At 38.8% G+C, this 27490-nt stretch overlaps 2 protein-coding genes across 8 annotated transcripts in view; one reads left to right on the forward strand and one right to left on the reverse strand.

Annotated features, from left to right (window-relative positions):
* Positions 1-3999, reverse strand: part of PDSS1 (decaprenyl diphosphate synthase subunit 1) — a 24792-nt gene extending 20793 nt beyond the window's left edge. The window contains exons 1-4 of one of the 4 annotated variants that reach the window (XM_064407438.1): positions 3976-3999; positions 1589-1653; positions 607-730; positions 85-215 (exon numbers count right to left, since the gene is read on the reverse strand). In XM_064407438.1, coding sequence (XP_064263508.1) covers positions 85-215; positions 607-730; positions 1589-1653; positions 3976-3984 — 329 coding nt within the window. In that variant the 5' untranslated portion in view covers positions 3985-3999. Of the gene's footprint in view, positions 1-84; positions 216-606; positions 731-1588; positions 1654-1739; positions 2961-3240; positions 3523-3975 lie in introns of those variants that run through there. The other 3 variants (XM_064407427.1, XM_064407447.1, XM_064407456.1) reach the window with 3 other exon arrangements.
* LOC135293312 (protein adenylyltransferase SelO-like) lies at positions 3521-27444 on the forward strand. 4 transcript variants are annotated; one of them, XR_010355409.1, is made up of 19 exons: positions 3521-3695; positions 4980-5098; positions 5337-5465; positions 6187-6251; positions 6355-6411; positions 6511-6609; positions 10970-11037; positions 11720-11807; positions 12652-12721; positions 13356-13428; positions 13992-14075; positions 16104-16233; positions 16745-16789; positions 16878-16959; positions 17049-17141; positions 20641-20720; positions 21635-21678; positions 21937-22415; positions 24840-25495. XR_010355409.1 is itself a non-coding variant. In XM_064407320.1 (19 exons), the coding sequence occupies exons 1-19, from the start codon at positions 3521-3523 to the stop codon at positions 26033-26035; spliced, it is 1704 nt and encodes a 567-aa protein (XP_064263390.1). In that variant the 3' UTR covers positions 26036-27444. The 4 variants fall into 4 exon arrangements, 3 of the variants coding, with proteins under 3 accessions (XP_064263390.1, XP_064263407.1, XP_064263400.1); XM_064407320.1 differs by lacking the exons at positions 21937-22415; positions 24840-25495 and adding exons at positions 25505-25584; positions 25913-27444; XM_064407337.1 differs by having other exon boundaries at positions 21937-22032; positions 24840-25492.
* Positions 27445-27490: the final 46 nt, after the last annotated feature.

Consider the following 27490-nt stretch of genomic DNA (forward strand, 5'->3'; position numbering starts at 1 on the left):
TTTTATTTTTATAAAGTATTTTTCAGAAACACAAGAATGATAATTTTCAAGCATGATGTGTGTATCTGAACGTGACCAACTCACTTGGAATTATTATGGTGAATGTTGCAAGCCCGAGCCATTAGCACCACAATCATTGGTCGAAAGGCCTTTCCTTTCCCATCAAAGTAATAATCACACATTTCCTTAAGTTCTGCTGCAGAGACCAGCAATTCCTACAAAAAGGACAAGAGCATTTCAGCATAGAAGTCACTAAGTCAGTCTCTTTAGTGTAAGTAAAACAGTATGCATGTGTAAGGTTATTGCTTGCATTTCTTCCACCCAGTGTAAGCTCAAGTTATTTTTAAAATTACTATGAGTAATCTGAAATGTAAATGATGCATTCCAGTACAGCAAATCAGAAAAAGTTGCATTCTTGTTCTATAAAATATGAGAAATGCTCCATTCGCCTTTTAAGTTTAAGTTTCAGACAGCAGTTCATAAACATAAATCACACTATGTCAATAAATATCCATAAATAAATATATTTCAAGAAATATCCAAACTGATGGCTGCTATTAAAAACAATCATCACGACATCCCAGCAGAGTCACCAAAATCCCTTACCTTTTTAATATCTTCATAGAGATTCTTCAAGTCTTTTCTACCAAGTTGAAAAGGGTCTTGGTATTTTTCATCACTAATTGTCTTACTGCAGCTGCACCAGTGGGATGCACTTGTGTGATGAAACCTGGTGACAGTGTTTTTCAAGAGAGGAGTCTTGTTAGAAGTCAAGCTCCCCTGATTCCCCATACAGAAACATCTGAAAGGATTTCTTTCTCTCTCTCTCCCCTCACACCCCATTTAACCAAATGGCTAAAATGAAGGCATCAAAACACTCTTTTTCAGACAGACAGTAAGGTGCAAGGACAGACAAGCTCTGTGTTGATGATCATATACCTTTGGGACCTGGCAAAGTGCATTTGGCAAACACAGACTCACTCTGCCCGTCACAGATCCCAGATCTTCTGAGACACAGAACACTACACTGCTCTCGATCTATTCCTTTTGAATATACCATGGATAGTGTAGCCTACATTGGAGATAGAGCTTTCACTTCTGGCAAGCCCACAACTGTTTCTGTTACTTTCTTCCCTCTCAGGTAAACTCCTGAAAAAAATATTCCTGACTTAGGTTTGGTATTTTTTCCTTTGTATATGCAGCTACATAATAAATTAAATCAATACTTCCAGGTAGTGTGATGATGCTAGGAAAATTCATCAGAAAAGGGTGAAAGCTCCACCTGGATGCATTAAGATGCATTTCGCTTAGGATATTTGTTTGTTTCTTTCCTGGATTTGAAGTTTCTGCTTCCTCTTCTAATGTTTCCTTTTCCAAAGTGAACCATTTGTATTTTCTTGCAACATTCTTGCTTTGCCTGTTACTTTCCAGGACAGGCGACTGAGATTCAGACTCAGCACTACAACAGCAGCCTACACTGGAGTAAATAACTTTATTTTCAAAGTTTACAGCTCAGAGGCGCAACTACCCAGTTCACCCAATAACTATGTCCTTACCCACTACACAACAATGTGAATCTCCAACTTACCGCCAAAATATGCTACATATTTTTGGAAACGAGAAAGTGGAACTTCTTTGGGTAATGTGACACATCTGCACAAAATAAAACCAGGGATAGTTTATTGGAACTTTAAACTGACAGAAAACATTTGACTACAAAAAAAAAAAGTATCCATCACCATTCTCTGTTTCTCCATTTTAGCCAAGCAGCAAAGGGAGTCTCATAAGCCCTTCCACACCACGTGAGACATGAGTGCACACTTCATCAGGCACACGGAAATGACTCTTCTGCTCTGGAGCCTTGGACTTTCTCCCCTAGCAGGCCCAGCCCAGGAGGCTTATCACTTAAATTACCAAAGCTGCTCCAATAAAGCCTTGCTACCTTGCTTTTGCACTTGAGCAAGGTGCAATTTTCAAACGGTCCCTGCCTGGCACTGCATCAGTCAAGGCACAGAGAAAAGGACGAGCTGTTTCAGTACACTAACAAAAAATCACGTCCTTGTTCTCCCCTGAAGCAATTTCAATTCTGCCTGCTGTTTATAATTCACACCTGCCCATCTTCCCAGCTAGATGTCCAGAACTTAACTTCCAAATCTAGCAATCTCTCCAAGGATTGCTCCCTGCAGACAGAGCCCAGGAGCGTGGGGGAAGGAAGGCACAGTCCCAGGTACAGGATTCCAGCAGACACAGGCTGAGGAAGGAAGCACAGCTTTTGCTGTGCTCCTGGGAGTGCTGCCAGCAAGTACCGAGCCCTGCCCAATGCTGGGCTGAGCCAACCTAAAATCACTGCAATCCACGTGTTCACCAGACTGCCTCTGGAAAAACTCACACGGAGCCGCTCAAGGAGACCTGCTCCTCCTGCCTCGGCGTCTCCTCAAACGTGGGTTAAAGTAAAGTCTCTCTCTTCCTGGGTAGTGGGAGACAAACAAAAGCACTGTCATGGCTCAAGGGCACTCTTCCATCCTCCGTGCTTACACAAGGCCATGCAAGGAGACAAAGGAAGGCGAGGAGCTCAAACTTGTCACAAATCTGCAACCCACTGCTGTCTGACTTCAGCGTCCGGCCCGACGGCTGAGACATTCCTAAGTCGCTCTCCCGGACCTCTCACCGCGTTCTGCTGCTAAAAATAGCTGATCTCTTCCTTCAGCGTGGGCACACACAGACTGCCTCCTTCACACTGCCGCCTGACCCCGCAGCAGCGGCGCTGCGGGATGCTGGACGCGTTCGCCAGAGCACATTCCCTGTCCCGGGTCAGCACAGCCAGGGCACCCCAGCGAGGCTCAGAGCAGCAGCCTGGCCTTGTGAACAAGCTCCAAACCAAGGCAGTGAGTGAGCTGCCCCCATTACCGCTCACAGCGCTAACACACACAAACGCCTTCCAAATCTCACACTAATGAGAACCACTTCCCCTGCTCCCACCTAGGAGAGAGAGGCTCACACACCGGCCAGCGTGCTCACACACCGGCCAGTGCTGAAAACCCCCAGTCCGGAATTTAACCTTGCACCGAGCGCGCTCCTGCCCCCAGCAAGAACCCCCCCGGCAGGGAGCCGCCCCCGGGCCGTGACGCTTCCCGGCGGAGGCTGCGGAACGCCGAGGGAGCGGCGGCCGCGGTGCCCGCCCGGCCCGGCGCCCCCCGCCCCATTCATTCCGCGCCCGCCCGGCGCCGCCGCCGCACTCACCGCCGCGCTGGGGGCCGGCGGGGCGCGGGGGCCGGGGCTCGGCACGGAGCCCAGCGGCGGCGCCCGGCGGCACCAGGCGCCGCTCCGCCACCACCACCGCAAGGCCATGGTGTCCCCCAGCCCCGCCGCGCCGGCACCGCCTCCCGGCACCGCCGCGACCCGGACGCGGAAGCCCCGCGCTGCCACCGCCCTCCGGCCCGGTGCCGGGCGGGCACCCCAACGCCCTCTCTGAGGGCGGGAGACCTCGGGCCGGGTTCCTGGAAGGCGAGGCGGGCGGGACATGAGGTGGCGCCCGTGGCTGCCCGCCTGCCTGGCCTGGGGCTGTGTGGCCGCGCTGTGCGGCTCCCGCGGGCTCTGCCCGGCCCCGAACGCCTCCGGCCCCGAGCCGGGGCAGTGCCCGCCGCGCCGGGCGGCCGAGCTCTGCGCCTGGGCCCTGTCCTCCGACAGCCTGCTAGGTACGGCCTGCCGGGCCCGGGTCTGTGCTCCTGCCCGGCCCGGCCCGGGGTCTGTGCTGCTGCCCTGCCTGGCCCGGGGTCTGTGCTCCTGCCCGGCCCGGCGCTTTTGCTTGTTGGGTTGTAGCAGCTCCTACAGTGAAGACCTGATACACACAGTCAAATATAGTTTTAAAATTAAAACTAGATTAAGGAGCTGCTTGCTTTCTTTTTTCTTTTATCTTTCCCCCCCCCCCCCCCCCCCCCCGAGTCCCAGTTATTGTGTTAGTGCAGAGTTGATAACCTGCCACATCTCTGGAAGTACACAAAGCATTCTAGCTCTCCTAGCTCTCGGGCATACAAAGCTGCTCGTAATCGTAGTGCTAATTGATATGATAACATTACAGAACTAATTTCATCAGGTGATACAATTACTTGTGAGCATTAAGAAATAATTGTCAGTGATAAATCTTGTGGCAGCTGGCTATAACAGGATCTGTCATTAGAAGTAGTGAGAAACATGGCTATATGCAAGGCTGCAGAGACACTAACTTAAAATTTTTACAAAACAGTGTCTATGAGGTACTGGGATTTTGTAATTAATGTGGAATTGTAACATTGTTGCAAGCAAAAGTCCATAAAGATGGTAAACCACATCATTTTAAAACAATATTTGTCCTCTGTTAACCATGGAAAAGGGCACAGAGTAGGACTAAAGGAAGAATAAATCACAACTTCGGAGTACACATGTGTGCTACAGCAAGAGCTACATCTTCCAAACCATTCATTCACTGTTTACATTACTCAGAAAAGATTCTTTTTTTGTTGTTGTTTTCATGGGTTGCATGGTGATCATTGCTACATGGGGACTGTACACAGCAGTTAGTGGTGCACAGTGACTTAAATTTGTTGCACTACCTTGTTCAGCTGTGGGGAAAGCTGAACTTCTCTGTCTGCTGCAGATATCTTTTAGGGTGTATATAATTGAGTGCAATATCAAACTGCCCTGAGACTCTTCCAGTCACACTCTATTCAATCTATTCTTAGATATTGTTTAGATCTTAAAACTAGAATGCCCTGGTAGATTCTTTAACTGCAGATCTTTAACTCAGTCCTTTTCAGACATTCCAAACAATAAAATCCTAATTTTATTTGGGCTTGCTTTTCATGAAGGCTTAATATGCATTGGTAAAGTTGTAATATTACAAGTTTTAATTGTTTTTAAAGCATTGTGGCTGAATTTAAGAGAAACATATTAAGAATAATATGATTAATTGTTTTTTGTATGGCATTTTCTGTCTGTTTCAGATCCTTTTCCAGTTGATGTGATCCAAGAAAATTATGTCCGTAGTGTGAGAAACTGCATTTTTTCAGTTGTCTATCCTACACCCTTTAAATCTAGAGTTCGTCTTGTAGCTGTTTCAAAGGTTGGCTATTGTTTTTTTTATTCCTTTCTAATTAGTAGAAATTATTAATACATGTACTAAAGTATATTTTAATATTCATATGCTATTTATCGTGGAACATCTTCTCAATAAATACTTTAAACAAACAGAGCATTTAAAACATATTGTAAGATGTCTTTTAATGATGAGATCTGTAGAGAAAATATGTTCATTACCACTGACAATTTGATCATGTTCAATTATTATTTTTTTTCTCCAGGCAGTTCTTGAAAATATTTTGGATCTTGATGTATCTGTCAAAGGATCATCTGATTTTCTGGAGTTCATCAGTGGTGGGAAAGTGATATCTGGGTCTGTTCCTCTGGCCCACAGGTATGGGGGTCACCAGGTGAGTATGGCACTCGCTCTTCCAGGTGGAATTGTGTAGGTCTTTCTGTGTGAACTACACCTGGATAATCCCTGTAAGTACATGAGTGTATGCCTGTGAGTACATGAGTGCTTACTAACACTTTGATTGCAGACTCGTTCTTCATAATGGGCTGCAGGTGGAAAAGAACTATAATATCCTTCCACAGTACCCTGTTTACTTGCTCTGCTTTTGTTTATGCCTGAAGCAAATAATCTTTTTAACTTTCATTAGCTGCTGAGTCTGCTTAGCACCCCAGCAGCCTGGCCAACTATTATTATCTAATACTAATAGCTCAGAGGAGTGGAAAAGGACAGAGCCTCACTGCAACACCATGATTACTAAGGTTCAAGTTTCATTGAAATGGCTATGATTATTCATGGAGAAGAATGCTAGAATTAGATTTTTAATTTCCAATTAAAAAAACCTAAACAAGCCATGTGGGTTTTAAAGGCTCATTATACAAAAAAGACAGGTCTGTAGCTGTACATCATAGCTGGAAGGTTAAAAAAAAAAAGGATTACTGGTGTTACTGTGGTTTTCTGATTCATTTTTGGAGTGAGTGTGGAAGCACAGCTTTAGGGCTCAACATTTTAATGTGAGTAAATATGTCTTTTGTGAGGACCTAGATTTAATCTGTATTGTTTCAAGTATAACTTCTATAAATGATAGAGGACAATAACTTGATTTTAATTTTTGTCAGTTTGGTAGCTGGGCAGGTCAGCTGGGGGATGGAAGAGCCCACTTGATCGGCGTATATACAAACAGGTGTGACTTTTTTTTAAGTGTCTGATTGAACTCTGTGTTCAGTTCAGCTGATTCATGGTTAACCTGAGGTCTATTGTTAAAAATGCCAATGGTATTTTTGCAGGCATGGTGAGAGGTGGGAACTGCAATTAAAAGGGCCAGGAAAGACCCCATACTCCAGGTAAGCTGCAGTTACTCTGTGTACTCTAAACCAGAATGATTTCTTTTTGAAATTTACTTTGATTTTATGACCCGTTCCTTATTTCTGTGTTCTCCATAGGAATGGTGATGGGAGAGCTGTGCTTCGCTCTTCTGTTCGAGAGTTTCTATGTAGTGAGGCCATGCACTATCTTGGAATTCCTACAAGCAGAGCTGCTAGGTATTTTTTTCTCCTTTGTTCAGAGTATACTAATTTACAGGTAATTTTGTGACTGAGTTTCACTGAACATAATAAAACAGGGCAGTTAGTCCAAGATGAAAGATCTCTTCAATATGTATGCTATCAGAACAAAATATATTCTCCACAGATTTTTGGATAAAACTTTCCAATAATAATAAACTCCAGCAGTCAATTGCATCGCATAGTTTGCTGGATGCTAGAAATGCAACTTAACTTTAGAGTAGTAAAGACTCATTTCTGTAAAGTCAGTACAAATTCTAGAATCTAGCCAACTAGGAAAATGTTGAACTGTCATTTTTGTACTGTTATTTTTAAGATTGCTAACAAATTTTCCCAGTCATATGAACAAACATTAATATTGGAGGTAGAACTGAATGTACACAATTACTCTCAATTCTTTAGCTATGCAAACACCCCTTGAGCAGAGAGAGAGAGAGAGTTCATAAAAAAAAATCTAAAACTAATTCTGTGTGAACCAAAGGAGACTAACATATTCATTGATTTGGATGATTTTCTCAGAATCAAGTAACTGAATATTTTCAGTTGATCGTGTTTAAAATACCAAGTTCATTTTGTGTTCTAAGTAGTCTCAAGTCTGTACTGCATTTTTTCAGGCTTTAAAGAAAGCAAATGTTCTGCAGAAAAGGCCTGTACTCAGCTGCCACATGGCTAGGTGTCTGTATTTGCAAAGTGTCTGCAAATCTCTTTAGCATTAGTTCTAACTCATTTGCTCTGTTGAAGTGCAGTGTTTGTAAATGACATTTTTGATGGTTTATTCACTGACTTCATCTTGAGACTCTTTGCTCTTGGCTCTAAATGCAGAACTTTAAATCTGTCTGAATATCAGCAGGAAATCATTTGGCAGGTTAGAGCCTCTCTTTGCTGTCGTCTCAACAAATTGTTCAGTGCAAAACCAGTATGAAATTACCCCTTTACTGTGCACGAATTCTACTGAGCACACAGTGTGCTTTAGCTCTCTGCTGGCAGATTGGTTAAATGCCTGGCTCTCTTAACTATTGTACAAGCTCTGCAGACTGTTTGCAAGACTTAATTTGGAAAAACCCCAGCTGACAGCCATATTCTTCCCGATGGGGAGCTGTTGCACTGAGGCTGGTGGGATGCACTTAACAGAGGTCTTGTCAAGTCTTGGCAGAAGTGGGAGGAAAAACCTTATGGCTTATCCCAGAACACCCAGCAGGTTGGTTTGCTCTATTAATTTTAAGTTCCCAATAGGGTGCTACAGTTTATGACTATACTATCAGATACAGAACACTTCATACAGTACCATTTTAGGCACATACTGAGCCTACCAGTGAGCAGTGTTACACATTAAGTCAGAAGAGTGAGCCAATATGCATAGTTTTCCAAATGGCTTTACTTGCATGGGGCTTGATGTTCATGCAGAACAGCAGACAGAGCACTGGGAGTGTAAAGTCAAGCCCTTAAGTGAGAGCCAGGTAGGGAGGGATATCTTCCTTCCTTCCTTCCTTCCTTCCTTCCTTCCTTCCTTCCTTCCTTCCTTCCTTCCTTCCTTCCTTCCTTCCTTCCTTCCTTCCTTCCTTCCTTCCTTCCTTCCTTCCTTCCTTCCTTCCTTCCTTCCTTCCTTCCTTCCTTCCTTCCTTCCTTCCTTCCTTCCTTCCTTCCTTCCTTCCTTCCTTCCTTCCTTCCTTCCTTCCTTCCTTCCTTCCTTCCTTCCTTCCTTCCTTCCTTCCTTCCTTCCTTCCTTCCTTCCTTCCTTCCTTCCTTCCTTCCTTCCTTCCTTCCTTCCTTCCTTCCTTCCTTCCTTCCTTCCTTCCTTCCTTCCTTCCTTCCTTCCTTCCTTCCTTCCTTCCTTCCTTCCTTCCTTCCGGGAGTGCTGTTCCAGCTTCTTTGGTGTGAGAGCAATTCCAGTGCTCTGTTTCCTGTGGGTGGGTGTACAGCTGGTCTGCTGCTGCCTTCTCTCCAGTAATGGTTCTTACCAACTGCAGGGACCTTTGGAGAACTTTTCTAGTGAGAATGTGTGGCTGCTCATCTACTGGCCAGCTCTCAAGTGTTGCACATCCATACTAACTAAATGTTGATGCCCCCATGGATTTTTTTATCTGCAGTAGAAGTTCTGGTGTTCTGCAGGAATTTTGCACAGAGCCTGCTAAGAGTTACACAGTAAAAAGGAAACAATCTGGCAGAGGTCTGTTCAAAACAGTAAAGTTTAATAGCACAACTTTTGTGCCTTCTGTCCCCTAGTGCTCTGCTGCACACACTATTTTGTAGGTGTCTTAGGTTCCTTCTCTGTTTCTAATTTTTTTTTTGTTTTCTCTTGAAGGATTAAGATTTTCTTCTTCCATCTCATTTACATCAGAGCTTTTTGTACTTAATCCTACAGACATACCAATTGGTTTCAAATGAGTATTGAAAAAAACCCCAAAAAACCAAAAACCTAACTCTACTTATATCAGTACAATTCCAATAAAAGGAACAGATTGATTTCTGTATATTGTTCCCCTCCTGAAATAATTCACTGCCTGTTCTTTGCAGTTAACAGAACATTGTCTGAATAGCTACTAGGTATCTTCAAAAATACTGAATACAACAACAATAATTTAGTTTCAAACCCACGGTTACTGTTGCAAGCAACTGCACTAGGTGAAACTTCATGCTAATTCTTTTCATGACCTTTTTTGTACATATTTATGTTTATATGGATTTCCTACATTTTTGGTTCAACTGAATTCTTTCTAAAATTTCAATGCTCAAGTATGTAAACCCAGAATCTAGTGTACTTCCAAAATTAAACTCTTGGGAATTAACACTGTGACTGGCTCCAGTCATATTTATGAATGGAATAATAGGTCTGTCTCTTGTTCTTTGCTGTGTACCTTGAAGAAAAGTTTGTTTCTGTCTTCTCTGCTGTGTTGAACTACCTAGTAGCAGATATAAATAACTGCATTAAATATCAAATAGTGTGCCACCCAACTATATTTTGAATCATGGAATCGTAATTTGCGTTGGAAGAGACTTCTGCTGGTCTAGTCCAATTCCCCTCAATGAGCAGGGACATCTTCACTAGATCAGATTGTTCAAAGCCCCCTCCAACCTGACCCTGAATATTTCCATGGATGGGGCATCTACTGCCTTTCTGGGGTAACCTGTTCAGTGTGTCAACACCCTCTGAGTAAAAAACTTCATCCTAATATCTGATCTAAACCTGCTCTCTTTCAGTTTACAGCCATTCCTCCTTGTCCTGTTGCCAGAGGCCCTGGTAAAGGGCACCTGTCCTGCTCTCTTGTAGCCTCCTTTGGGGACTGGAAGGGGCTCTAAGGTCTCCCCTTGCTCCCCATGAACAGCTCCAGCTCTCAGTTTGTCCTCAAAGGAGAGGTGCTCCAACTCTCTGGTCATTTCTGGATCCACTCCAATAGGTCCGTGTCTCTCTTGAGTAGAAGAATATTTTCCAGTTATCAACAAGCAATGATAAAGAAGAATTATACAAAGTGAGCTAAATTATCCTCCTGCTAGAGTCTTGAACAAGGAGTCTTCTCTGCCTATTGAGGGGATAAAATCTCTTTCAGAAAATGTCACCAAGCTGGATTGTCAGTTGAATCCCACTTGTTTTGGAGAGAAAACTTCCTACTTGTTAACCTTAGAGGAATATGATGCCCTTGTTTGTGAGGATTGTTTCTGAGGATTGATTTCCCTGACAGAACAGAAAATACAAGGAAATTACATATTTTATTTAAACAAATTAATGCAAGTTGTGAAATATTTTAAAGCAAGTTGTACTGAACTCTCATGAACCTCAATATTTGGATAAACATGAAATTTATAGAATGTGCAGAATTTTAAGGCAAATGAAAGGAAGCGATGGGTTTTAAAAATCCAATATTAATAGCAGTGATTGCAAAGGGTCACAGACATGTCCCTGAAGTTTCTGACATAATTTTGGCTCATGTAAAGGGCAACCCCATCTGATGCAACAATTTGGTTTCTGATTTCTCTCTCCTCAAAATTTCCATGTTGTCCCCAAGGAAACTGGGACTTAGTTGATGTTACAATCACACTAATCTGTCACTGAGGTTCCAAATGAATGCACTGCTCTTTTTGAGAGCAGATATCTCCCCAAGAACAGTGAGAGTAGTGAAATTGGACAACGCTGTATTAAATACAAAATAAATGCATCTTGGCCCTGAACCTTGTTAAGCCTCAGCATTTTCTTTGCCTGTGTCATTTGTAAATACAAAGCTCTACCACCAAAACAATCTTTCTTCTTATGAAGAAAACAAATTTATATAAAATATCTCTTTGATCTTCATTATGAGTTACTTTTGCTAAGATAACTTTTAACATTCATTTCTTGTTTCTACAGCTTAGTTGTAAGTGATGATGATGTGTGGAGAGACCAGTTTTACAATGGAAATATTAAGAAAGAAAGAGGTAATGGACATATTTTAAAATACTACAACATTGTAACTTAATTCTCCATGAAAAAAATATGTAATAAAAAGTAATAAATTGGTTTAATTTAATTTATTACAATTTAAAACCTCTCCTGAGAAAATCATTCTGAAATATATCTTGGTTGAAGAAATGAAGCCCTCTGAACTGGTCTCCTATGATTGTCGCATACGTGTTGAAAGAATATAATTTTGATTTTCATTTCCCATTACAAAAATGATATTGAAATCTAGGGAAGTTTTCCATTGTTTTGATAGCAATGCCAGGATGGGTGGAATGCAATTGTGGCCATGTCATTGCTACATCATCTACACCTGCCTGAAAAAGAGAGAGATGGCACAGCATGGGGAGAAAATCTGTTTGTGTTCTTTCTTTGAGGATGTCATTTCTGGAGTGATTCTAGTATTAATGCACTAACAGAATTTTGCCTGTGGTTGCTGGTATAGCAAATCAAGCTTTATCATTAAAATTCATGTGTAGTAAAATAATATTATACATATTCATCTGTTATGTGTTAGGCATACTTACAAAAATACCATTTTAACTGTGTATGTGCAAACTCTGTGTCTACAGAAACAACACATGGTGGCTTTTGCTGTGGAACTGTTTTAGTTTGCTGGTGCTCTGTTTACATTTAAACACACTTGTCTTTATATTTAAGGTGCAATAGTGCTTCGACTTGCCAAATCATGGTTTCGTATAGGATCCTTGGAAATCTTAGCTCACTCTGGGGAGCTGGACTTACTAAGGTTTGAATTGAATCTTCACAGTAACTGAAATAGTTTTCTCAACCATCAGATTACGTTAGAATTCATGTATACAGTTGGAATTTAGACATAAATTATTTAGCAAGTGAAATTACATAATTTAGAAAGGCAACCTGCTATTTTTATATGAGCATACAAAAGATCTTACAAAGGTAAAACCCTTGAGATGTTTCTAAAGGCCTGGATTTTACAAAACGAGGGAAGTTTTATACCTGAGTAATTCTGGTAACTAAGCACTATGGAGGAGTTGTTTGTTTTGGAAAGATTTGTAAGATGAAAGTGTAAGTTCCTACATTTCTCAGTATTCTGTGACAGGTCCTGCAGATTTCAATGCATGTATCCCATTTCCCTAAGCCTGTCTTGTAGGAATGTGGAGAACTGTTTTGGGAGCAGCCAACTATTGTGGAAGTAACCCTACTCCATAAGAATTCAGCCATAACATTTTCTTTGTGCAATTCTGATGTAGAATGGTTATTCCTTGTAATCTTATATTGTTTTTTTGGAAATGCAAACTCTTTTTTTCCCTAAAAAATGGATATTGCTGCACGCAGAACCATGTCCTGATGTGTTCTGGAGATTTAATGTGGGGATAATTTTAACTCTGTATGGCAGTCTCCAGTCATATTTATGACTACAACCTTAGGTTTTATCTCTAAGCATTTTGGAAGAGCTTAATCTAATATTCATTGGAGTACATAGACCAAGTTTTTTAATAACTATTTGTGGCAAGCTGTAGATCAGCATTTTGCTGTTTGAAAACAAGAATTTTTAATGATCAGTTCCAAAGTACCAGTTTGTTTAAAGAATTCTGTTTCTGCTGTTACAGAAGATTGCTAGACTTTGTCATCCAGGAACATTTTCCATCAATAGCTATGAATGATTCAAATAGATATCTGGTAAGTCTTTCTTAAGAGTAATTTTTATTTTCCACAAGCATGTGAACAAAAATTACAGAAAGATCTTCACAATGTCAAGTTTTACAAGACTTTAAAATTTGAAATGAGCTTCCAGGTTTTATTAGCAAAGTTTTGTTAATTCTCTGCAGTAAAAATCTGATTCTTGATTTTTTTTGTTTTCTCAAAGTCAAATATGAACATTTCTCACCAGTTTCCATTTTGGAAATGTTTATTGTGAAGCTTCCATTTTCTGTTGTATTTTATTCTCTTACTGCTCAGGTTGTCAGTGAACAGTGGTCATGTTGTGATGAAGTGTGCTTTTGCTAATGTAAATGTAGTATACATAGTGTATTCTAGTATACTGCCTAGTATATATAGTGTCTTTTTTTTTAAAATTAATTTTACTTCTTAATTTCTTTAAGGACATCCGTGTATGCTTATTTAACTATAGTCTTTGCTGGATAAGGTTATTATGCATTCACATAATTTAGAATGGGAATGACAAGTCCTGACAGACAGATACCTGAATTTGAAAAATAGAATGTATTACATATTTCTGAAGTGAATAAAATGCTTATGTATTTCAATATTTTTGATAGAGAGGACTTGAAGTAAAAGATATATTTGATTTCAGGAATTTTTCTCTACAGTCGTGTCAGAGACTGCAAATCTCATTTCCTTGTGGATGTCTGTGGGGTTTGCACATGGTAAGGTGCCAGATGGCATTGGGTTTAGGAGAGGGGCACTTCACAGTAATGTACTTAAAAATGGCTTTTATTTGTCAGCATGGTATTTTGTTCTGCTGATGTCTTCACCTACAGCTTTGTCTGTCATGCGAGGGGCTTTTGTAACAGAGTTACTCTGTCTGATCTCTCAGAGCACAGCTCTGACAGGATGAGAGTAGAGGAGCAAGAATTCTCAGAGCTGCTGCAGCAGTGCTGTGTACAAAGACAGGGTGCTGATGCCATGTGTGAGTTTAACTGCTCTGAATTTGAAGCCTCCACACACAGCCCTGGCCTGTTGCAGTGCACAGGACACGGAGCTCTCTGGCTCTGCTGCAGATTTGTGGGATTAACCCCAAAACAGCACAGGAGCAGCAGCCTGGGTGTGCTGCAGGGCCTGGGCTGGGGGCAGAGGGATGGGTACGTTTTCCAGAGCCCAATTCCTGAGAACTCTCTAAATTCAGTGCACCTGTTTCATAGCAAATTGCCTAGAGACTGGGGTTTGGGTGGAATTTTAACTTTTGTCTCTCCTTTCTGTTTAACTGTAGGTGTATGCAATACAGATAACTTCAGTTTATTGTCCATAACAATAGATTATGGTCCATTTGGATTTATGGACTCCTATGACCCAAGTGAGTGTAGCATTTATTGGGATTTTTTTTTTTTACTTAAAATAATCTTTTTATATTAAATTATATAGTTTCCATTGCATGAAAACTCCTTTCATTATTAGCAGAAAAACCTTAAGCATGTGTACTGTTTGAAGAGCTTTAGAAAAAAAAAATTGCATTAATGATGAGTTTTATGATACACTTTATAGGTTGCATTTAAGGATTAAAACTCTTGTTAGTGAAATATTACTATTAAACCCATTTCCATGAGAGTATTTCCACTTGAACACCATCAATTCAATAGATGCTATAGCAGAAACCTAGAAAATTAAAAATTGTCTATTGCTGGAAGCAGCCAAAAGCAGAAGTGGAATACAGTAACTTTGCATGCATGAAAGCTCTAGTTTTATAGTCACAGGAGATAATTATGTGTTGGAAGAAAAGAAATCAAACCTACACAGTCATGGTAACCTTCTGAAATTCTTAGCTCAGTCAGTCTGGATTGATAGATACAGGTTCAGTATGTACATAAATGTGTATTCTTAGAATATTGTTTGTAGTTTGCAACTGAATAGACTTCAGAATCAGCAGCAGTTATCTTGCTATGTGTTTTCATGCCTGCAGCCTCAAATTAAGGAAAAGTCATGAGAATAAATGTCATATTGTTTCTATTGTATTTAACAAAATGGGGATTTTTTGCTTTTAGATCTTTCTTTATAGGGTGGGTTGACCCCAGCTGGCAATTAAGGAACAAGCCACTTGTTTACTCCCCCTTCTGTGGGCTGAGGGAGACAATTGGAAAAGCAAGACTAAGGAAAAGTTTATGGGTCAAGATAACGACATCTGTATAAGTCAAGGGGAAAAAAATGGCAGGAGTGACCAGCAAGTGATGCAAAGATAATCACTCACCATATGTCACCACCAGACTGATGCCAAGTCAGTTCCCAAGCAACAACTGCCTTGGAAAAAACTACCCCCAGTTTTTATTGCTGATCATGATGTTGTAAGTGTGGAATATCCCTTTGGTCAGCTGAGCTCAGCTGTCCCAGCTGCATCCCCTCCTAGCTGGCCCACTCCAACCTCATTTTCTGGGATTACAGAATGAGCACAGAGCCCTTGATGCTGGGCCAGCCCTGCTGAGCCATGTGTAGAACATTGCAGGGCTATCAGCACTGTTTTGGTCCCAAGTCCAGCACGAGGCGCCAGACAGGCTGCTGTGAAGAGAAGTAACTCTGTCCCAGCCAGACAGTGCACCCTAGAGCCAGATGAGAGGGGTTAGAGTCACAATTCAGACTGGAACCACTCAGCAGATCTGACAGATGAGTTGGGAGTCTCCTCCTTAAAGCTCCCTTTGCTGTCAGTGTCCTCTGAGGACTGGGGTGATGATCAGCTTATCTGGGTTTGATCTGAGTGAGGGGTTCCCACTGATCCCCTCAGAGGCTGCTGCTGTAGACAGGCATACATTTTGCTTCTGGGTGCTTGTAACTTGCATGACATGGTATTAGTTACCTCCCAGATAATGGATTTGCATACTGGAACACATTACACCTCATTTTCATGTGAATACAAAGCTTGCTTGTCCAATTTTGCAGTTGGACAAATCTTGCTTAACTGGCCTATTAAATACATGTTTACTATATGTGTGACTTGTCCATAAATACTTGAATCTAGTTGGACATTTGTTTGTTTATTCTATGTGCTAAATAGTAGCACTAGATGTAGTAAAAATACTGGGTTTAAGTGTGAAAGACTGTTTTTAATGCAAAAATGTTTTTTTCCTCTGTAACCATCTGAATTTACTTTGTATCTTCAGGTAGGAAAATGTCACTTGTGTGTGAAGGATGTATTCCTTAGATTTGCAAATAATAGGTCATGAGTTAACTCACTTTAAATAAGTATTCTTGTGATCTGTTTTTAAGTATTTAAGTAGTTTTAGGTCTTCTATAAGTTTGCTGTGTAAGTATAAAAATGAATGTATTTCAATATTTTAACATTGATTGTTTATTGTAATTACTCTGTTATAGAGAAGTAATGTTTTGTTTGAAACAGATTTTGTTCCAAACACATCTGATGATGAAAGGAGGTATAAAATAGGAAATCAGGCAAGTGTTGGGCTGTTTAATCTGAGCAAGCTGTTACAAGCCCTAAAACCTTTATTGGATCCCAGGCAAAAGCAGCTGTAAGTAATCCTTAAAATATCATTAATGCTTAAAGGAGCTAGTGAGATGGAAGACACTGTAATCACCATATGCTTAGAAAAGAAAGATATTTGCCTTTAATTTTTTTAACTGGAAATTGATTCTGGATTAATTGTTGGCCAGAATAAAATTGTAGAGTTTTTGTTGGTCAGAAATAGTAGTAAAATAGGACCACAGGGAGGTATTAGATGTTGTGTGATCCTTTCTCCTTTCACTAAGGTAGGACCTTTGCCTGTAGTTTTCTGTTCTAAGTTTGCCTGGCATGTTTTGTAAGACACTTACTTAGGAACACCATGCATCCTCCTGAAGTAATGAAGTAGCATTTTAATAGCCTCTTGTAAAGATTCTTATGTGAAGAACAGACCCCAGATTATTCAGAATATCAATGTTTCTGAGAGAGCAGGCAGACGTTTTCATCGTTTAATGTACAGCAGGATTATACCTGCAGCAGCATTTTAGTTCCTTAGAACTTGACATTTCTTTGTTTTGCAGAGCTTCCCAAATTTTGGAGGGGTATGGTGAGCACTATCACAGTCGGTATGCATTTTCAGAACTGAAACCTTCTAGTCACAATGCTATAAAATATATAATGTTCACAATTTCCATACTTTGTTACTCTTTTCAGTTTCACAGAACTATTCAAAACAAAATTGGGTCTTCTTGGGGAGAATGAGAATGATAACTATTTGATTGCTTTCCTCTTAAAAGTGAGTTTACTTTGCTAATTTTGCTGGCAAACATCTGAACTGGTACCCCACACTTGAAAAGCACTCATAGGAGAATCTTTATTCACTAGATTATGGAAGATACACGGGCTGATTTTACAATGACATTCCGAGAGCTGAGTGAAATTACTGCAGACCAGTTAAAGGAGCTCCATATTCCTGAGGTATAAATACAAGCATCCAATCCTAGGAATACTTAATATAAAAAGAGTAAATCAAGTTGGACATAACTCTGATGTAGTAGATGCTATCTCAAGCCATGATTTGTCTGGGAAATATCTTTTTTTGTCATTATTAAGGGACAGAGGGACTAATACACCTGTGTCAGGCTACCATCCCCCATCCCTTGTTAAGCCTGTATCTGGTAATGATGAATATGTTAATGAAAATGTTAATGAAAGGTGCATTCATGAAAAATGCTAAAGTCAGATTTTCAGCCTTTGGTACAATATGAGTAGTTATAAATACTCATACACAACTGGGAATGTGATTTTTGTCACATTTAACATGGGTCTGCTACAAATAATTTTCTTCTCCTTCATCTCCCTGTGTTGTGGGTTTTTTTTTTTTTTTTTTTTTTTTTTTTTTTTTTTTTTTTTTGTTGTTGTTGTTTTGTTTAAGAATACCTTTTGTCCATCAAGTGCACAGGGTTCATGAGGAAAATTTCAGCCTCAGGTCAACTAGACTGTTCCTGGCATGGGTTTACCAGGTGGCTTAAACCTCTGCTCTCAGGCATATCTGCTTATCTTGGTATCTAATGATAAGTGAGATCCCATCTCAACATTAACTCCTGCTACAACTCTTTGCACAGAGTGGCCTCTGCCTTTCCTTGAGCAAGAGATTGGTTTTAAATATAACTTAAAGCATAAGAATGCATTTTGCTATTGTGTCCTGCTCAGCCTGCTATCTCATCCTGTGTTGCTGCTAACTTAGCCTAAACTTATTCTTCAGGACCAAGTATAACCATATATAAATTACATGAGAGTATTTAAATTTTTTACCTGCATGTAGTGCACTCTTTGAAAGTGGAAATATAGCTGAAATATTTGAACTGGACTGAGATGCTAGGCAAATCATTGAATAAAAAAGCAAAAGGGAAAATCTGAAGAAGAAGCTTGTAATCTGTTTCTGAAAAGGAACCTAAACTGGAAAGAAAATAGCCTTTTTGTGACAGCCAAAATGTTTATTTTTTTTTTATTCTTTAATGCAGTGCCTTTTCCATGTGATGAATATTGTTCATTTTGCCTGGGAAACTTCATTGTCTTCCCCAAACATCTGATTTATGTCTGTTTGTTTTGAAGCCAATTTAAAATGACAGCACTTGGACTTAGGAGGTTGTTTTTAGGTAGCAGGATGACAGTGTAAAACACAGAGTGAAAATGAGGAGTTGATGGTTCTTTTTCCAAGTATAATTAAGTGGGTTTGAGCAAATTTTCTAGTTTTCCTTATTTTCTTCTATTAAGTAGGAGTTCTATCCTGACCTTTTCTATGAACTTGAAGCCATTAAGAGTTTAAAAGTTTAGATGCTCTAGAGGTAAGCAACAAAAAAACTCAGGAGTTGTGGCTTTGGAATGAATTGTGTGCACAGGAGGGTGATAAGAGGATGGGTGTATTTGTAAGAGAAGGTATTTTTGTCATAGAACCCAAGGGATTTTTCCATTTATGGCAACTCCATCTTCCCATCCCTCAAGGTATTTGCTGAGGAACCAGAGATTGTGGTTGTGATCCTGCTGCTGCACTGAGGGTCATTTCCAGGCCTTCACTTGGTAGCAACCTGATATTTTTTTTTTTCCACACAAGGAAATTATTTAGCCCACAAATTCTGAGTTCCAAAACTGATGTGGAAAAACAAGTACAATTTTATGCTGGTAAAAATTTTTCAATGTTTTAAATAACTTCAATTATAAAGTAATTTCACCTCTGTTTATTTACACACCAGTGCTTTCATGAATAATTTTTCATATTGATTTGTACATTGCTTAAGATTTTTTCAGCTGCATACCAAAATTGGTCTGAAAATGCCAGAATCCTTTGGGAACATTGCAGAGTCCTTATATATAGTATTAACTGAAAACATCCTGAAATTCCTCCTAAAGTAGACTAACTCTGCACATCTTTGAACAAATGCTCGATTCTCATACTCACCTGTTATCCACCTGCCCGATTCCCAGCTCAGTCATTTCTGTGCTCATTTTTATGATCAAATACAGTTTTCATATATTTTTATTCATCAAAAAAAACCAAAAAAACAAACAAAACAAAACAAAAAAAAAAACAAAACCAAAAAACCCAGATGGGATAAAAACTTTTTCTTCTTGCTTTAATTTCCCTTACCTTTTTTTTTTTTTTCTCGAATATGTGCTATTTAACTCCTTTTATCTATGTCCATTTCTTCCTAATCTGCTCTTTCTCTGAAGTTCATTTTTTGTCTGTGAGCTTTGGCTGCTTTCAGCTGAGGAATGTGAAGCAGCTGTTAGCTCAGTGCAATCAGCCAGGGAGGCCTGGTTTGTGTTTGCTGTCCATCACTGGAGGATGTAACCCCAAGCAGTAACCCCCAAGCTCTGATTTCTTGCTGTCAGCATTTTCCAAGTTCTGTCTTGTGTCCTGCTGTCTCTATTCTCAGTTTTCTCCTATCCCTGTAGACTTTAGTTTCCCCTTCTCTTCATCTTTTGTTTATTTATATATTTTGCTTATTGCACAATTTTTGATGAAAAGCAACTCTGTGAATATATCTGACTCTTGTACAAGTCTCAGAAGAGAGTGAATCCTGTAATTGTGTAGCTTAAATAGATCAGACAATAAGCAAAGGAAGAACAGGGGTGAAGTGCTAGAGGTGTTCAGGTAAAATTTGTCATAACAGAGATGGATTCATGTGGATGTATCATGCTAGCAAAAATAAATAATTTGAATATAGAGGAAAAGATACTAGTAGATTGTTTAGGGAGAAGATTCTTTGGAGGGTTATCATACGTTTGCCTTTTAAATCCTTTTATTGTTCACTGTCCTGGTTTCATCTGGGATAGAGTTTTTTTTTTCCTAGTAGCTGGTACAGTGCCATGTTTTGGATTCAGATTGTGAATAATGCTGATAACACACTGATGGTTTAGTTGTTGCTGAGCAGGGCTTACACTTAGTCAAGGACTTTTCAGCTCCTTGTGGTGCCCTGCCAGGAAGGAGGCTGGGGGTGGACATGAAGCTGGGAGGGGACAGAAGCAGGACAGCTGGCACAAACTGGCCAAAGGATATCCCACAGCACTTGGTGCCATGCTCAGCAAATAAACCAGGGGAGAGCTCGGGGGGGATACCCTGCTTGGGAACTGGCTGGGCACAGGTTGGTGAGCAATTGTTTTTTCATTTGCATTACTTGTTTCTGTTGGGTTTTATTTCTTTTTCCTTTTGATATTTTCCTCTTTATTGCTATTATTACTATTATTATTGTTATTATGAAATTATTTCAATTATTAACTGATCATATCTCAACCCACGAGTTTTCTTACTTTTAACCTTACTTTAAACCCCAGTTGAGGGGGAGCATGAGCAAGTGGTTATGTGAGGCTTAGTTGCCATCTGGGGCTAAAACACAGTATTTGTTCCTTACTTTGGTTGTTGCTTAACAGAAAAATAATTCTGATTATCTGTCAATAAATGTTTCCTTCTCTTTAGGAGTTCTGGGCTCTCCAGGATCTGGGTAAACACAAATTATTTTCAGAATGGGTTACTATGTACCTCCTGAGATTAAACAGGTAAGTCTGATTGCAGTTTAAAGTGTGTGTTTGCCAGAAGCAGGCAACTTTATTGTACAGTGATTTTGCATAGTCTTTAGTGGGTCTAAAGGATGTAACTCCAAGCAGTTGGGGTTACTGGCCCAACTGGCCCAAACATGGTTTCATACACCCTTTTTGTTTTCTTGGCTCTACATTGTGCTGGATTCAATAATAATTACTGCTGTAGTTCTGTTTTAACACTCAAGTACATAAAGATGACATGGTAGGAATAATTTCTATTCTTTGTCCTTCATTGAGCACCTGATCAGTGTTCTTTGGTCAACAGTTTTTCTTAAAATACCAATCCTACAGATTCAGTCCAAGAATCACAAAAAGGCTTTGCAAGTACATGGGAATTAATAGTGTTTATGTACTGTTTATATATATATATATATATATATATATATATATATATATATATATATCTCTTATATATATATTTACTGTGTAATAACATTGCTTTATGGTGGCAGGGGATGGAAGTTGAACAGTTGCAAATACACAGATTGTGTTTGGAAACAATGGTGTTGCATAAATAGGAATGCACAGGATTCTTTTGTGTTAAACCAATAAAGAATCTAACATTTTTTCTTAGTTATATATGGTATGCATGGCTAATAGTAGTGAAAATAAATACATTTCAGGTACTTGGAAACTTTATTCAGTAAATACAATTCTTAGGGGAAAAAGTCAATATGAGGCACAAAACCTACAAGAAAGTTGCAGTTTTTTCCAAGTCTAATAATTTGTCGAGATTCACACTGGCTTCTGCCAAACACAAAAGCAGAGCACTTAATGATTTTAATGGAAGTCAAATAAGATATTTCTAAAAATAAATCAGCTTAACCCTCACAAGCTAAAGTACTTTCTGGTTTTCTTCTTTTGATGTGTAGTAACAATGGTGACTCAGATGCCAAAAGAAGAACAAGAATGGCAAGTGAGTAAAACAATCCAAAGGAATCATCTGTTTGCAGATGGCAAATATCTATTTACATATGTTTCTTTAATGCTAGACATCTTTCTTTTTGGGTAGAACTAAAATACAGTATGTTTCTGAAGAGGAGAAGCTCTCATTATGCTGCTCTGCTCCCATCTTTTAACCCTATGCATTCATTCTGTCTGTCTCTGCCCTTTATACGTGCTACACAGAATTCAGATTTCTGATAGGGACACACTTTTTCTTTCTGTCACCTAGAGTTTGAAAAACTCCTTGTGAGAGGACTATGTGGTCATAGAAGGCAAAGGAAGGTGTTTTGATTCTCCAAGTTACTCTAAACACAAAATGGCAAAGGTACTGCAGTTAGCTATCATGGCAGAAACAGTGGATATGAAACTCCAAGAATTGTTCAGCAGGAGATATTTTTGATCTGCAGAAAGCTGTGGTAAATTTGTGAAATTTGCCTATAAGAGAAAATGAGCAACTGAAAATCAATGGCCAAAAGGGAATAAAGGAACTACAAGATCTGATCAAACTCTGCACGAGGCTTCACTGTTACATTGCTTTGCAGGGTGCTTCTGCAAAGCAGGATGGAAATGGCTGCACTCTTTTGTTACATATTGATTGGCCACTTTCTTCTAAAGCTCCAATCAATTTGCTAGGAAAATGGCAGGAGCTGGCACTGAATTTCAGTAATGAGGTAGCAAAATTACAGAGGACACAATTTGTGGTTGCAGGTTTGTATCCCCATTTTCTAACAAAGGCTCTATCTATCTTAAAGAACTCTTCTTAAAATTCTATATGCAATTTGGGAAGTTAATATGAAAAGAGCTACCAAGAAGAAATATTTATTTTATTGGGTTTTGATAGGGTTAAGAAGCTTCACCTATGAGTTTCTGAGGCCCTTCACTCAATTATCATTTTGAATTTTCAAGTTCCTGTTTTCCTCAGCTAAAATAGAATGCTGCAAACTGTCTAAACACATTTCTTATTTTTCTGTATCTTTTAAATCTGCTTTTAGAGAAAATCATGACATTCTGAGGTTTTATTCCAAATCAGAAAGGATCCTAATTTGTCAATGATCTTCTGCAAACCCTCATTATGTTTTTCTACATGCACCTCAGAGGATCTCATAGTACAGGAGAGATGAAACACGGAAAAGGTTTTGCCTCCAAAATCACACTTGTGCTAATGGTGTTAGTTTTGGTTGCAGTTAAAATCTGATCTGCAAAGATTCATGGTTCAGTTTGTTTTCTTCCATATAATCAACCATCACTCTCTAATCATACTGCAGAGCTGCAAAATTTATAATAGGCTATTGATGTTAGTTTGTTATTGTTTTATTTAAAATTAACAAACTTTGTTGGATTTTTGCTAGCTGCTTGATATTACAGTGTGACTGAAATTTCTTACAGAGGTTTTTGGGATTTTTTTTTCTTTTTTACATTTTTATATCCATGGATTTAAATCAATTACTTAATGCCCTGTGGTCTCTTTAAAAATTATTTTAGTTTTTGTTTTGTTTGTTTATTTGATTGTTTGAGCATTTGCTTGTAACAGCTGTCCTTGTCAGCACAACTTCCAGCAGAAATCTGGCTCAATTCAGTCAACTCTGCATTTTTACCCAGCACTTCATGTCAAAGACAAATCTGTCCAGATTCTCAACAATGTTGGGGAGTTCCACTAAATTGTGTACTGCTGTCTTTGACTGACCTTGAATATATTGGCATTAACACCTCATTATTCATCACCCTTCCCTAATTGTTAGTAAGTGCCATAAAAAACCTCACTTCTCAAAGTAAATTAACTTGAATCATTTAAAGTCATCACTTATTATTTTTTTTCTTCCTTTCTTTTTCTGTTCTTAGTAGTGTTTTATCTTGCACCGCCTAAGCTTAGTTCTTCTGGAGTTGATCAAAAAGTTTTGACAATCCAAGCCTAAAATTGTATTTCTTTACAAAAGCAGCATGTAAAAAAAGTAGACCAGATCATGCTTATAAGGGTACAGAAGTTCTTTTGCTTTGTCCTTTTCTTACCTGGCTTGTATTACTCTTTCATAATTATCTTGTCACTTGTGTTAAATAACGATATTTTTAAAACCACTGTGAAACTTGTCAATTTGCAATTGTTAAGAATTTATTTCTGGGACAAATATTCTCCTGCTAAAATGACTCACAGCTCTAATGTGAATTACCATTTTTTGAATGAGTCATATGTTAACTTTTTCACCTTTTAAAATATTTTTAAAAATTGTTATCAACTTTACTATTGATAACCCATTTAATGGATTAAATCAAATATTTGGGCAGAGCAAATTGTTTTGCCAAGTGGTAAAACACTGTTTTTTAGCAGTTAGGGCAGAGTGTTGTTATGCCTGTGTAGAGGTTATCAGGATTCCCAGTAGACAGTTGTATTTGTTGGCTTTTTTAATATGTAAGTACATACTGGACAGTGGGGATGTGAAAAAGAAGAATGTCTGTGGCCCCTTCTAATACATGCTTTGTCAATAAAATAACTTAATAACTAATTTATTAAAGAAATTGAGTAGAGGGAAGTTTGAGATGGTAATTTTGATGATTCCTGTGCATTTTCCAATACCCTCTTTCAAATATGCTGTAAGGGTATTTATAAGAATATTTTATAAATGTCCACGGATTTTTAAAAAGAAATATATAAACCTAACATTTATTAATATAAAACCTACTGGGACGTCAGTGGGAAGAGAAGGAGATGAAGTTTGTGTATGTCCATAAATCACAGAATTTTGGGTTCAAGTGCATCAGTGAAATGCCTTTGGTACCACTAATACCTTAATGTAATAAATGCTTACTGAATTGGGGAAAATACACAGACCAATGGCAAATTAAGACTTCAAAGCAGGCTTGAAGTGTTACAATTATTCTGTAACATTGTTTTGATCATTAGGTAAAGGGAAAACTTACTGAAGTAGGATTCTAGCCTTTAATTGCAGAACAAAAATAAGAATTCCATTGGCATAATCTGTCAGAAAATTTATAGAGCCATGTGTGCTTATAAGAACTGTCCCTGGCATACAGTTTGACAAAACTCCTTTTTGTGGCTCTGCTGTAGGATGTATCATGGTTTACTAATTCAGCAGTTTCATTTTCCAGTATTGCTACATTCTCTCTCCTGCTCATTAGACAAAAGCAGCCTGAAACAAGGCAGGGAAGCAGTGCACTTGTCATGATGGTTTCCAAAAGGATACATACACAGATAGCTCTGGAAAAAAACTGAGGAACTGCTGCCTACCCCCAGCCAGGAGATTAAAAGGAAAGTTGAAAAAGTAGTTTCTAAAAAATACAGTTGTAATGTAATCTTAAAGGCTTTTATGGCTAAACTTTTGGTACATGACATAGAAAGAGTATCTATATACATATACTTTAAAGGATATCTTAGTAATTACTTTGTAAATTAAACAGTATTCATTTTTCTGATCTCCAGGAAGGTATTGACAATACTGAAATGTTTCCATCAACACAGCAGGAACCTAGGCCATGGTAAACTCATGGCACTTGAAAAGCCTGCTGGTGTTCCTGACAGGAAATCCTTCCTCTGTCCGTGTCATGTTCTGTGCTACTCGAACTTCTGTTTGGCACTTTGGCACTACTGATAGTGCAAGTTTAAAAAATCCTTTTAGCAACTCACAGAATTAAGTAGATTGATTAATTCCTTTTCCTTTTTATGCATTTTTTCTTGATCTGCAAATTTACCTCTTCTTAAGGATTTCAGTGACATGTTTCAATGACTGTTTTCATTTTGTTTAATATGTCTAACTAAATTTAACATTATTTACTCTTGGTTTCAGCTGTTAATCCTAGATATATACTTAGGAATTGGATGGCAGAATCAGCAGTGCAAAAAGCTAATTTGAATGATTTCTCGGAGGTAAAATTATCTTTTTATTTCTTGACAGATTTAATAATAACCAACATCACAGCTAATGAAACAATTGTTACATTTACACTTTGAATTGTACAACATTTTGACCAAAATTGTACCATATAACACCAATTGCTATTTAAAATATTAATAAAATTATTAATAGTAATAATTATAACATAAATAGCAGTGAGTGTATTAATAGTAGTACAAATAATACTAAGCAATTCATGTGATAGTTTCTGGAGGGTGCATAAGACAAAATGAAAAAAGCTTTCCTTGTTCACCAGAAAACATTTGGTAATAAAATTTACCCATTTTTAACTGCTTCCAGGTTCAGCTCCTAGAGCAGGTTTTACAGCACCCCTTCCAGAGGCAGGAGGCTGCAGAGAGAGCAGGGTACTCCCTGCGCCCCCCAGCCTGGGCCAAGCATCTCAAAGTCAGCTGCTCATCCTGAGGGAAATTCAAACAAGCAACAAGAACGATCAAGGTCAAAGCTCAAGCCTTCCAATAGGACTAATGGATCAAGCCACAGGAATTACTCTCCCTTAGACTTGTGGACAGGAATCTGCTACAGTTCTTGACCAACTTATGAAGACATAAATAACACCAATAATAAATTTTATGTGGGCAGACATAAATGTTCTTAAATCCTGCAGACCTGGCACAGAGGATCATCTTAGACCTTGACACCTTTTCTTATTCTGATTATGTTTTGTCCCATTAAACTGACAGAAGATTTAAAGGAAATTCAATTAAATAGTTAGCAAAGATGTCCATCTTGGAAGAGACAAAAATGTCTGTCTTACTCCAGAGTAAGTTTTGGTGTCTTTACTGGTGTCAGGTACCTTTCCAGAGGACCACTGCTCTTTCAAAGTATCTTCTGATAGGAGTAGAAAGATTATTGGTGCATAGATATGAAGTCTCAGGAAAAATTCACTGTTTGGCCCTGGAAAAGGACTGTAATGGGAGCATCTCAGCTGAGACTGCTTCAGTTTCAGGTATGGAGGAAGGTTAAAAAGGACATGCTGCAATTTCAGATATTTTCTGACTAAAATACTGTAAGATTTAGTGATATACAGACTATTCAGAAGGCAATAGGTTAGGCAGAGGTAGAAGGATTAACTTCTTTCTACAAATGCTTTGAATTACAGCATTGGAACATCTTTTCATATTTTGCAGCATATTTTGGTACCAGATCAAGCCAGATAATTGTGTATCAATAAGCTTTGTTCTTTGAATGGAGCTTAAATCTTACATTTAAAGAATTCCATATAACCATGTACCAACACAAAATAGTTGATAGAGGTCTAATCATCACAGCATTTTACTTGATTTCTGGAGTTTTCTGTAGGCTTTGATTTTTTTTGTTTTGAAGAAAGTTCAACTTCTTTTGTGTAAGATTAAGTACACGAATTATGATCGACTGCAGATGTAAAATGTATTAAAATTGATTTTTTTGTGTTGTAACAAAAGAGATGGGAGGAAATAGGGTGGGAGGCTGAGCGTTCTGGTGAGAAGAGTGAATGCTAGAAAAGCTATTGTAAAAGTTTCAGTGCTTTGTGACCTTACTGTGCAACATTTTTCAAGGGACATGTTCTGCTTAATTTTGATGCTGGGTGTATATTTCATAAAATGCATTTGATTTAAAAATAGTTGACTCGTAGACAGCTGTTGTCACCTAAGTATGTCAAATATGTGCACTCCTAGTCAGAAAATGACACCTAGCTCTTCAATGATTCTGCATAATGCATCTTTCAGTTATATATGGAAAGGGATTGGGAAACAGTAATCTTTTCCTCATATTTAATTATTTTTTTAACTCCTGCTTTTAACCCTCTTACTTTAAGGCCGTTGATATTTTTCCCCTCCTCTTTGAACTGAGGCTTGTATGAGCCTTGCACTGGTCTCG

Source organism: Passer domesticus, chromosome 1 (genome assembly GCF_036417665.1).
Source record: "Passer domesticus isolate bPasDom1 chromosome 1, bPasDom1.hap1, whole genome shotgun sequence".
NCBI classification, from domain to species: domain Eukaryota; kingdom Metazoa; phylum Chordata; class Aves; order Passeriformes; family Passeridae; genus Passer; species Passer domesticus.

Bases quoted from the DNA above. Each gene is read 5' to 3' on its own strand.
- LOC135293312 (XM_064407320.1), top strand. From the start codon at position 3,521: ATGAGGTGGCGCCCGTGGCTGCCCGCCTGCCTGGCCTGGGGCTGTGTG. The intron at 3,696-4,979 runs GTACGGCCTGCC...TGTCTGTTTCAG, and splicing joins GTCCTCCGACAGCCTGCTAG to ATCCTTTTCCAGTTGATGTG. The intron at 16,790-16,877 runs GTATGCATTTTC...TACTCTTTTCAG, and splicing joins GGTGAGCACTATCACAGTCG to TTTCACAGAACTATTCAAAA.